General features: G+C 40.6%; 1 protein-coding gene across 1 annotated transcript in view; it reads left to right on the top strand.

Annotated features, from left to right (window-relative positions):
• Window positions 1-4,219: 4,219 nt before the first annotated feature.
• The window catches only part of LOC120500351 (cytosolic phospholipase A2 epsilon-like), a 33,470-nt gene continuing 24,799 nt past the window's right edge, over window positions 4,220-12,890 (top strand). The window contains exons 1-2 of the mRNA XM_039705117.1: window positions 4,220-4,240; window positions 6,177-6,249. Of these exons, the coding sequence (XP_039561051.1) occupies window positions 6,222-6,249 (28 nt within the window). The 5' untranslated portion in view covers window positions 4,220-4,240; window positions 6,177-6,221. The remainder of the gene's footprint in view (window positions 4,241-6,176; window positions 6,250-12,890) is intronic.

The following is a 12,890-nucleotide window of genomic DNA, read 5'->3' on the forward strand; positions in this document are numbered from 1 at the left end:
TCTTATCAATTAAATCAAACTTAGAAATTTGATTTGATGGACTATTGCTATTTCCTCTCACGACCAACTGTGTCCTGTCCCAGATGACATATATGTTCTGCAGTTATCTCCCCAAAATGCAATTTTGCTTTAGCATCATCTGGAACTTGTTCAGTATAGTGTATTGAACTATTATGAAATCAGATTGTGTGAAGGGGATTTCAGGAGGCATGGTAATTGAACACTGGAGACATGCAGTAAGATACCAATCTTCTGTTCACTGCATCACAGTGTATCCCATACTTAAACACACTTAAGGCCAAGAAAAGTCCAGCAGAGACAGATGTGGAGCTTCTGTTTCTGGTGAATTCTTCCTTAGAGGTAACTGGAGAGAGAGAGGTATTCTTTAGGTATTCTTTTCTTGGTTGAGAAGTTCATTTTTACTGGTTTTACATAAAGAAGCATTGTGAAAGAAAAGCAGATGCTGGTGTCTAGGAATTTCTCAAGGGTCAGCCATGATGAGCCTTGCAGGAGTTCCTCAGAGCCTAAACAAGCAAGCAAGAGCTACAGAAGAGTGTCTGCTTTCCACAAATTCTCCAACAAGGTACATAGAAAATTTCTGCCTTATATTCTAAAATCCTGCTCACTGTTTTATTTGAGCACCCACTCATGAGCTCAAAAAAAGGTATCTGAACTGTCAAAATGGGTATCATGACTGACTCCTTAATGCCTGCCAGGGAGGATATAATTATATTTGTCAAAGTCCTCCCATGACTGCGAAGTTCTGGGCATTTCAGCAGCTTTGTAAATTCTGCAGGCTCTGAGGAACTCTGGTACAGATTCAGTTCTCAGTGGTTGTTCCTTGTTGGAAATATTTTTGTCAGGATTAGATACTCTGATTTTGCCTGTGAACTTTTTCAGTGATGGTGAGCATGTGCTCCTTCCTGATTTTACCAGCCTCAGATTGGTTGGAAAAGGCGTATTCCTAAGACAACAGAAACAGCTCTCTGTAGATGTCTCACACAGCCTGCTTTACCTTTTCTATGTCCCATCTCAGAACCTGTGATGCACCCTAAAATCTCAGATGACCTGAAGGAAACCAGAAAAGGTAGCTTCTCAGCCACTGGCATGGTGTCTCATATGGTCACACTAGTGTCGTCCCAAATGCCAGTTCTGGCACTACTACTAGATTTTCTTCAAGCAGAGGAACTTGGCAGCCAGTGTCTGGGATGGGTTCTCTCCAGCTCCATGCCCTGCAGCACTTCCTGTGGAGGAAATTCCTCAGGGAGAACCCTTGTGTAGGAGAGGTGACAGAGGCCTAGACACTGGCCCATCCTTTCCCTTCTTGGTACTAAGTTAGTGAGCACATTTTTGTGGATAAGACACCCCTTTTTGTATACTTTTGTTATTAATATTTCTATTTCCCTTCTTGGTACTAAGTTAAGTTAGTGAACACGTTTTTGTGGATAAGACACCCCTTTTTGTATACTTTTGTTATTAATATTTCTGCAGTTACTGTGTGTTTCTTATCCCACTGTTTTTTGCTTTCCGTAGATTTTTATCTCAACCTATAAAGCTCGCCTTTTTCCCTCCCTCACCGGATGGGAGCGGGGAGAGGGGGTGGCTTATTTGGAGTTTAATTTCTGGCTGGTGTTACATCACCAGGGTGGTCCAGTCATTCAGCTGAACACGGCTGTGTTAGCTCTGCATGGCCAGGTTCTGGTAGCAGAAGCCTACAAGGGTGGCCAGCATGAGAAGGTGCCAGAAGCTTCCCCCATCTCCAGCAGAGTCAATGCCAGCTGGCTCCAAGACTCACCCACCCCTGGCCAGGGCCAAGCCCATCAGCAGCAGTTGTACTGCCTCCGGGATAATGTGTTTAAAAACAGGAAAAAACCCAGTGGGCTGAGCCCATCAGTAGCAGCTGTACTGCCTCTGGGATAATGTGTTTAAAAACAGGAAAAAACCCTGTGCAATATTAACTGCAGTGGAAGAGAGGAGTGAGAACATGTGAGAAACAGGCCTGCAGATATGAATGTCACTGAAGGAGGAGGTGCTCTAACTTTGGAGCTGAGATTCCCCTGATGCCTGTGCTAAACAATTGTCAAATAACTATTTAACTGGCTGTTCAATGACCATGGTGAGGCAGGCTGTCCCTCTCAGCCCTTGCTGGCCCATGGTAGAGCAGATATTCACCTGCAAGCCCTGGAGAACCCCACATGGAGCAAGTGGATGCCTGAAGGAGGAAGTGACACTGTGGGAAGCCTGCGAAGGAGCACATCCTGTGGCCCATGGAAAAAGGAGTCCACACTGGAGGTTTGCTGGCAGGGACCCACGCTGGAGGGGTGTGTTTCTGTGGAACTGCACCCCAATGGAAAGGACCCACACTGGAGCAGTTTGTGATGAACTGCTGCCTCTGGGAAGGACTCAGGTTGGAGAAGTTCATGGAGGACTGTTTTCTGTGGAAGAGACCCCACACTGGAGAATGTGAGCTTCTAGGGTGGAGGAGGTACCGAAAATCAGGAGAAAATAAAGCCCAAGAAGAAGGGAGGGGTGGGGAAAATGTGTCTAAAGATTTATTTCTGATTATCCTGTTTTGATTTGATCTTTAATAAATTAGGCTGATTTCCCCAAGCTGAGTCTGTTTTGCCTTGATGATAATTGGTGAGTGATCTCTCCCTGCCCTTAACTCAATCCATTTGCCTTTCATTAAGTTTTCCCTCCCCTATCCAGCTGAAAAGGATGGGGTGCATGATAAAGTCATGTTGGTGGGGACCTGCTATCCAGCCAAGATCAAACCACCACAGCTTCTCAGTGTTGCTTGGTTGTGTTTTGTGGAGGATTTGGAGATTTTTTGGTTGTGGCATTTTTGGGGTTTTTTGGTGTGCTGTTTTTTGGTTTTGTGTTGTTTTGTGTGTGTGTTTTTGTGGATTTTTTTTTTTTTTTTTTTTTTTTTTCCGGGGGGGTTGGGGGGGAGGGTTTACCTTTTTTTTTTTTTTTTTTTTCTCAGGAGGGGTTGGGGGGAAGGGTTTACCTAAGGGGAAAACATATTTTTCCATAATCTGGATATTAACAGCTGCTGCTGCCCTCTCATCATCTTCATGTTTTTCCTCTGGACTTGCTTCAACAGGTCCATATCTTTCCAGTTCTGGGGCTCCGGAGCTGGGCACAGCACTGTAGGTGGGGTCTCACAAGAGCAGAGTAGAGGGGCAGAATCCCCTCCTTCAACCTGTTGGCCACACAGCTTCTTTTGAAGCTTTTGCATCTCTTTAATTGAAAGGTTATTGAGGGTAGATTCCTAATCCTAAAATCGTTGCTTACTTAAGTAATTTTCATTCAGAGAAAAGTTGTAAGGTCAGAAATGACTCTATTGTGTATTTTCCTGGTGTATGAGAGTGATAGGGGAAGGCAGGTTGTGGCTGCTCTGAGCGTATAGTATCACCTCCTTCAGTTCTGAAGAGGTGATTTCATATAAGATGTCTGGTCATGTTAGTAGCTGGACCCCTACAATGGCTATTAATCTGCTGCTTCACAATTTTCTGCCAGAAATTTGAAGACTTTGGTGTCATTTTTACATCACAATCGGATGACACTGTGTTGTGCTTAAAACAGCAAGATGTTAACATTTAAGATGAATCAACGCGTACCTTGAAGTTTTGTGTTTGTGGAAGCCTTCGGAAAGCAGGAAATTGTATATCCCACTAATAAATATACTAATTAAATTGGGGAAACATCTACCAGTAAGCAATTTCAGGCCCTCTATCTCCAAGAAAAGGAAAATAAATACAATTTGGTTGAAGAAAAGGCCTTCTATAGTTATTTAATTTAAGATGCTTTTGTTTGCTGATTGGGGTGCTGTGTGCCTACATGTAGCTACTATTATCTTCTGTGGTTTGTTAATTGCTGAGGCTTCTAGAACATAGATATCCATGCATAAGTGCTGTGTGTTATCACCTCCTTATCTTGAATTGCTGATAACTCTTGGCACCTTGGTGTGTACAGCCTTCCCCAAACACACACCCCTGGTATTTAGCTATCAAATAAACCCAGCAAACTCCCTCCCCTTTTCTTCTCATACTTTCCCTGCAATGCAATGAGGAAGGTGGGGCTTGGATATACCACTTGCTCCTCAGCAGGTGCCTCCTTAAGTTTTGCAGAGGTAGTTTGTGAATCACAGCTGTTGCCTCTGACAGTGAAGTGACAATCCATCTCTGACTTGTATGCCGCTGGGAGCAGGATGGGCTCATACTGGAGTGCTTGTGAGGTAAGTGTGTGAAAGCTGTAGGAGCTAAAAATGGCCTGGGGTGTGTTTGTGGCTGGAATTCTGGTCAGGACAAGAGGACTTGTGAGCTTTTATTTCTAATTTCATGCACGTATTTACTTATTTATGTATGGATGACGTATACCTTTGCTGATATTAGTTGCCTTGTGGAGGCAGTCTTGGTAGTGAAGTTCAGCCATGGTGGATGATTGACATGGAGGCTGGGAACCTTCTGAAGTGCCTCACAGGAGATTTCTGTGAATTTGGGATGAATCTATGGTTTGACCCAAGCATTATGTAAGCTGTGCTCTTTCACAATGCAGCATCTGCCAGCTGTGACTATAAACATATATAGGTGTCCTGGTAGTTGTGCTAGCAGCCCCCTGGTAGTGATGCACACAGGAAGGTCACTGCCTAAAACCAGTTATTAATAGTGATGGTCTTAGTTTCATATTTGTCCATGACTGATGCACAAAAAAAATCTTGATCTGTCTCAGAAGTTGGGGAGCGCTGTGTATTTTTTGTTTATTTGTTTTGGTGTTTTGGTTTGTTTGTTTATTTGTTTGACAGAAGGATATTTGTCCATGACTGATGCACAAAAAAAATCTTGATCTGTCTTGGAAGTTGGGGCTCACTGTGTGTGTATTTTTTGTTTGTTTGTTTTGGTGGTTTTGTTTTTGTTTGTTTGTTTATTTGTTTGACAGAAGGTAAGTGGGAAGGAAAGCCCTAAAACTGACTGTTGGGTTCCAAGGAATGAACGTACTCTGTCTCCTTCTCAGTTCTGAAATTAACTTTCAATTTGCTATGAACAAGTTATTTGAGTATTCTGTGCCCTGCTTCCCTGGTTGTGTAATGGAGATTATAGTGCTTCTCCCCATATACATGGATATGGGGAGAAGCACTATAATCTCCATACATATGTTGAGACAAATGTGTATTGATGCTTGCTGATCTCAAATGGGGCATTCCCATGGCTTAAGAAATAACACATGTGAATATCTAACCAGTCTGGTCAAAGAAGCACTAAGCTACAAATTAACTACAAATTAATATTTTTAAACAGAACCTGGCAATGGTCTTTGTGTGGAAAATATGAAAGTGAGCAAAGAGACTGTCCTCTCTGCTCTTCCCCTTTCCCTTAACCACTGAAACAGCATCAGGAGTAAAAGTAGAGACTTCTTAGAGATAGGGGGGTGAGGGCAGACTTTTTCCACACAGAACCTAAACCCAGACAGATTAAATTAAAACATGCCATTCTCTTTTGGAGTCAGACATAAAAACATACCAAGGTCAGCTTATTGTAATTTGAGAGTGATGGGAGAATTAGTAACTTCTCACCTGGATCAAATTCCTAACTGGAAAAAAGGAGAGGAGTGACATAACTCACTTAAGGAATTTGGTGGAGTAATTTTGCTAGCAGAGAATGGGTGAGGAACGAGGTAATGCTTTCAGTGAAGCAATAGCTAAAGTTTCAGATACTAAAATCTACAAGAATTTATAATTGTTTTGAGTCAGGTCTGTTATTTGCTTTTCCTTCTGCACTTGACATTTCAGCTAATGATCCTTCTGCAAATGTCTAACATCTGGTTTGAGTAGGGAAGTTTTGTTAACATCTCTTCCAAAGCTGTTTTTTTTGGATCTACTTTTTTCATGTTGTGCTACATTCTGCTGATGGTGCCTCACTCTCCAAACAGTGCCACAAAGAAATTATTTCTTCTGTCAATGACATATACACAGTGGAATATTCCCTCAAATTTTTTCCATTTTTTAAACTCCACGTAGATGTGATTTTAAATTCCAAAGTAGTGCAAGCAGTTTCTCTTCCAATTTTGCTGCATGGCTTTGAAAATTTCTACAGGAATTTATGAGAGAGCCTGTTTTATGAAGCATAAACAATTTAACATTAATGCAGGTAATAAACTTTTTCATTTTTCTGCAGAGAGATGAATGCCCCTGCTGTTCATTCTTTGTGAAAATCATAAGAATGAAAAATCTGAGAAAGGCAGACCTGTGTGAGTATCAGTCTTTCTTTGCATTTTTTAGTAGTTTGGTTCTGAAAGCAGAGAACATGTTCTTGCTACTGGCATTGTAACTGGTACCTGAGCATGAAGTGACACCATGGTTTCAAATACTGATGAATATTTGAATTTGGACTATACTTTAAATACATTTTTATATAAACAATACATTTTGGTTTATAGCATGTTGCTATTATTAGTGGAAATAGCAAATGTCTACTGTGGTGTACTGTAAAGTACCTTAACTGCTAACAAGGTTCAGAGGCAGATTGATGAACAAATTCAGGTGTTAATTCTCAGTTGCAGTTTTTGAATTTATTTTTGCTTTAAAGAAAATAAAAGTTAGAAGGAGCATTATATATCTTATTTTTAAACAGCTTATTTTTCTGTTAAGATTTCACTGAAATGTATTTGAAGTAGACTTTCAGGATAAACAAGTACCGTTGAAATGTTTCTGAGGACTTGGAATGAATGAAAGTGGAAAGAGAAAAAATCTCAGCTGTTACTCAGGTAGGAGAAAGAAAGCTCAATATCTCAAATATCTGACTCAGAAAGAACAAGTCAAGAATAAAATGGAAAGGAAGTGAATATAAACCTTTGTGTATCAAACAAGACCAAGTGAACACAGCAAGTATATTTGCCTCCAATTGAAATTCTTATTAAATTCTTGGTTTTGTGCCATTGTGTCTAGCACAAGGATATTGCCTTTTCTTGAAAACAGCAAATCTTTAGGAAAAAAAGTGTAAGGATGTTTCAGTTCCCTGTCTGTAATTTCTATCTCAGCTGAACAGTTTTCTGGCATGTTACCACCCCAAAGGAAATTTCTAAGCTGCCTTGACAGGCAATAGCATCAAGACAACCAGAGCTGATAACCAAATGTGTGCCTCTGGCCTTAAAATCAGGGATGTTTCTCTCTTTCTCAGCGTTTTCTAATGGTTGGAAATTATGATCTTTACACTCTTATGGACAACAGAACTTCCAGAAATCTATAGCTATTTATCTTAGCTGCTTATCTTTTATTAGTCTTTGTCCTGTATCTTCATTTTGAGCAGATGATTGATTATCCAACTTCAGGTTTGGAGCTATAGCACTGGAGATTTGCTTCCAAAGCCACATGTGGAAGAAGGTCTTTTCTAGAAAGAGGCAGAAGCAGCAGTGCTAGGTGACAGGGTCTTAGAGGAGCTGCTTCATCCCCCTCCATTCCAGCTGTCGTTATTGTGTGCAAGAGAGCACCACATTTTGTTTACCCTCTGAGAATCAGGACCAAGTTACCAGTGTCACAGCAGAGAGTCAGTGAGTTTTTATCTTCCCTGTACATGTACACTGTCTCAGAGCAAATAATTTTGTTAGTAGAGCCATGCAACACGGTGTGATACACACAGCACAAGAAACGAGACTGTTAAAAAGCATTACATTGAATGAGAAAAGCAGCATGAGAGTGTAGTGCAATCCTTTATGTAGCTTACGCTTATTTGTTTTAATTACTATTTCTGTACAACTTAAAGTTTTTAAGAGAGACAGAAATGAGGACAGAGAGTTGAAAGAAGTCATTCCAGCTGCAAAGAGCCATTGGTGTTCTGTTGGACTCAGGATCTGGTTTTGGAAGACTGCCTGCTGAGCATGGGTACACTTTGCTTTCCTTCAGCTGTGGCACTGCACACCTAATGGGCCCTCTTTGTGAGAGGGACTGCTACCCACAGCGTCCATGTCTTGCACACGGACATTTAACATAGGACTTATTTTTTTTATTATGGGTTAGCTGTGGCAATAATTGTGCTATTGACCTTTTCCCTGTGTATCAGACAAAAGGTTGTGTTTGTACAGGGTGTAAATGTAATAACAAGGATTAGGCTACTAATATGCGTTAAAGTCTGTTAGGAATAAGGCTTACTTATGAACCTGAAGGAATTGTTTGCCAATTGTGAAGGTTATCAGGTAACTATAATCTAAGTAGTACATTTCATGAAGACATAGCTGTTGCAACTTCTAGGCATGTTTGAGTCTGGCTAAATTTTCCTAGTGAAAATTTAGAAGAATAGTGATACCAGACCAGTCCAAAGTCTCATTTGTTCCCAGAACTGGCTTATAATAAATGGTTTGGGGTACGACAAACACTGAACCATGCTTTTCCCTGACCCACTCTCCCAAGAAGTCTGTGGTTCTTGAGGTCTGTGGCTGAGAAGTCTGGCTTCTGAGTCAACAGTAGGGTTTGCATTTAATTGTTATACCCCAAATTATTTGCTTCTGGAGGCCATTAAGGGATCTTATTTTGCTACTTGTTATTTCACTTTGCTCTGGACAGGAACCCAGATACTAATTTTCAGTTTCACAGGAAAACACCATTCCCAGTTTCAGATGTTATTCTCTGGGGAGATCTATATGGTTATATTGCTAACTAAATAGTTACAGACATTTCTTTTTTTCTTTTTGCCTTGCATGGGCAGCAGAAACGCCTGCATGAGAAAACCTGGTCCTTTCCAGGCTGGTGTGAAAAGGTATTTTTTATATATTAGATATGTCAGCTCTTACACCAAGACAACTGCCCCCTTGTATTTATCTCAAGAATTGCAGAATACTAATTATTATATGACTGCCACTATCTCTGGCTTTAAAACTGAGGCAGCTTTGTGGCTGTCATAAATCTTCAAAAATACATCCAGCATTTCTGCAAAATCTGGAGGATGCAATTTCTTCTCAGCTGTCCAACAGGGCTTACCTGTGGCACCAGAAAAATGGGGAGTCACTGACAGCATCAGGAGCAAAAGTCGCAAGCTGAGGTGCCTGGGCTCTCCATGTTCTTGTTTTCATAAACTTTGTCCACCAGAGAAGATTACTGGAAGAGGGCATAGTTTTTCTGTTCACATCCCAGTTATTTCACAGAAGCCAGCTTTATGCCAGGCTCTGCATTTCCATCATTTAACCATGGCACAGTTACTTTCTGGAGAGACTTGCTAGCCAAGTACTACTGCATTTCACCCCATCTGCTGCTTATAACAAGAGCTGGATGGGTCTTGTGTAGATTCCTCAGAGCAGGTCTTGTTTTCAGTGTGGCTGCCTAGACCTGCCTTGTTGTGTACAGTCCCACTGGAGCACACCCAGCACTCACTGATCCCAGAGGCTGCCACTGCAGTCACAGCAGGCCAGGGGCTGGCACAGCTGGCAAATCTGGTTTTGCATGGCCCTTTTCTCAGCAGCTAGGTTCACTGATCTTCCAGGAGATAAAATATCTTCTACACTGCAAATTGACATCTATGGAAGAGAAACCTGTTTGCTTCATGGGCTACAAGTGAAAGATAAACTTAACATTTTCTACATATGTGTATTTAACAGAAATACTCTATTCAGAAGACAAAAAATGTCTTTAGAATTGGTGACGCATCCTAATTAGCATTTTGAAAAGTTCAAGGCTGCAAAAAGTTTCTCCTGGAATAGTCTACAGCTACTTTTTTTTTGGTTTGTCTTCTTTAGTATGAAAAGATAATTTCAATCGGCATTCTCAATAGATAAAACTTTAGGCTCCTCTTTACTATAGTACTAAATCTGGGCCTTATTAAATCTGAGCCTGTTGCTATGTAATTTCATAGCAAGCTCATAATGCTACACTACCTATTGATTTTAAAAGTTGGAAGGTAGTAGTACCAATGTTTTTCCTTATATCACCTAAACCCCGTGTAAGACCATCATAATAACAAAACCCCTTTCAGTGCCATGCTCTCCAGAGGAAACTAGTGTGTATGGAAAAGACTGATTGGAGATGTGCTCACAATGTGCTGTGTATATTCCCTTTTGCTTTACCTCTGACTGTAGCACTGCTGTGAGAGGGTAGCAGCAGTCTTTGTGCAAAGAGGGCACTCGGGCAATGTGGTCAGTGCCAGCAGGCAGCTGCCTGGGCTGGCCAGTGCTAGTGGCACACTTGCTTTAGGGTAAAATTGTTTCCCATGGTCATTGATGTTTGCAATGGTTAAGAGTAATCCTGGGATGTGGTCCATTAAAAAGAGTGTTAGTGTCTTTTCAGGGCACCTCATTTAGGTTCCTGATGTCACTGCCTCTTCAGAGAGGCAGCTTTTGCATCAATGGAGAGGAAAGCCTAAAAGAGCCCAAGACAAATGCTTGGCAAGAAGAATCTGCACGAGGACAGAGAAGTCGTTATGTGGATAACTGCCAGGTTGCAACAAATCCTGTAAACAGGGATTTCCTAACTGGTTAAGAAACTGAAACAGGTATAAAAACAGCCAGTAATCACAAGATGATCCTCCCTGTGATGTCATATCCCAGAGCAGGGCTTTTTTACTGTAATAGTAAGCTGATTAGATCAAGTTCAAGAACTAATTGCATAACTACTGAGGTACCTGTTGAAATGGAGGCCTGGTCTGGACTGATGTTTGTAATAAAGTCATAACCACAGTTAATAATAGGAGTAACAACTGAATGGATAATCTCAGTGAATATTACATTAATCAGTTTCATAGCTGCATTTCTTTCTGTTCCTTTCTATTCAGTCTTTTTGGTTTCATCGACTCATGTGAACTAAGCCTGCTCATGCTCTTCCTCAGTTCATTGTTACCAAACACATATATAAAGCTAGTTTTCCTCAGGTAACCTGTTTTGTATTCTCTAATCTAGAAGATTAATTCCATTTTTTCCCTTTTTTTTCAAGTCTTTGATGGCCATGATGGAGTGTAGTGTATATTGTACTATATACAATTTCACTGTATTGTATTAATGGTAAATAGTATGCAGACAAAAAGCTTTCTCTGTGCCTTGAGAGCAGCATAAACTGCCACTAAAAAGGACAATGCTATTTATAATCAAGGAGATCCTTGCTTGCTCTGCACATCTCCTTACAGCTGTGGAAATAATTGCATCTCTTCTTCTAGGTATCAATGGGTTGTATGTAGGTGTGCAAGCATCTTCTTGCAGCCATGCTGGCTTTTGCGTGTTTCTGAAACAGAAAGCTGTTCTGGTGGTCAAAGGTATTGTGTGCGATGCTCCTTCATGGCTTCCCTTAGATTCTTGGTGTAGTCTTAAAGCAGAAGAGTTTTCAAAACCACAGTTCCTCATTTCCAAAGCCAGGGCTTCAGCAAGGACACCAGGAGCCTCATAAAGGCATTAGGAAGTTGAACTGATTTACTGACTGAGAGACTGGTGAAAGTAAAGAACTTTAGGTAAATGGTATGCTTATCTCTGCCTCAGAAGGAAAGCTGAGATCAGCTACTGTGCTCTAATACTGTACCAGTGCACGTGGCATTGCATCTCCTGTCCTTCCTTGAACAGGTATGAACTTTAAGGACTGTGATGGTACTATATGGTCCTAGTAGGCTTCATTATCATCTTGTTTACTGGGGGCTTCTAGTTAACAAGTGGTTGAAACAGCTTTCAAAATATTTTAAAATATTTTAAAATATCAAAACCTGCTTAAAAACAGGTTTGAAAGGGGTGGAGGCAATGGAAATGAGCACGGGAGAAGCTTGGGTGGAGAAGAGAGGCTGGAATGAGTAGGTGGTGATGGCAGCAATGTAGAACCACACAGTGCTTTGAGAGGACACAGGTCCATGTGGTGACTCAAGATCCTTCATTCTTCCTCTGCCATTTCGCTTTCAGAGTTAAAAGGCAGTGGCAAACTCTCCTCAGGAAGTACCTTTCTAGCTTGCACTCAGAAAACAGATAATTATAAAGAGTGTTCTTTGATTTCTGAATAGGATTTCTGTTTACACATTTCCTTGGGCTGAGCTAAGTAACACCTTCTCACCATTTAAGAAAATGAGCTCAGCATTTCCTTTTCCCATGCTTATAGTCTCCCACATCTTTGAAATTATTGTACCTTAGAACTTTTGATCATCCTTGACAAGGACCACATTTTACTCTATATGCTGCTTAATGTTGCACAATTGTGTATTGAGTTTATGACCAAAGTATACTTAGCTTGACACTAAACATTAACCACAAACTGAATATCAATAAACCTGTGTTGACAGTACTATTACTTGCTATTTGGACATTCAAAGAATTCATAAATAACAGATATTGATAATTCAATTATTCAATTATTATAACTATTGATAATTAATGAATAGAGAAGATTGATAACAAATGTTTGCTCATTATGGAACGTGTTTCAGGATTTTTTGAGGTATTTGTTTGATGGGCTGTTGTGGTTTCGAAATGGTACTTCCCAGTTTAGTGGTCCCACTAAGACTCCCAAGTGCCACTTACTTCTCCTACTGGGTGGGCTGGAGAGGAGACTTGGAGTCAAAAAAAGGTAAAAATTATGGGTTGAGATAAGAACAATTTACTGGAAACAGCAATGAGATAAGAAAAGAAGCAGTAACAACAACAATATTAATGAAGAGACTCCCCCCATCCCCAGGGACACAGGGCAAAGGTACAGCTTCTCATGTTTGATATTTTGTTATCAAAAATATATTTAAGTACATTTTTGTTTATTGAATCCCAATAGATTTTTTCCACCTCAGTACCTGTCTTGGTTGTTCAAGTTTCAACAAAAACAGCAGCATCTGCAGTTCATCCAGTTATGCTTTATGCAGTGTGACTGATATCTGTCATTAGGGATTCGTTCTTTCTCTGCCCTCTGAGCAGAGACATGTTTTGTTTTATGCTTCTGTTTCTCTTACCAA

This window comes from Passer montanus, unplaced genomic scaffold (genome assembly GCF_014805655.1).
Source record: "Passer montanus isolate IOZ18808 unplaced genomic scaffold, ASM1480565v1 scaffold18, whole genome shotgun sequence".
In the NCBI taxonomy this organism is placed as follows: Eukaryota; Metazoa; Chordata; class Aves; order Passeriformes; family Passeridae; genus Passer; species Passer montanus.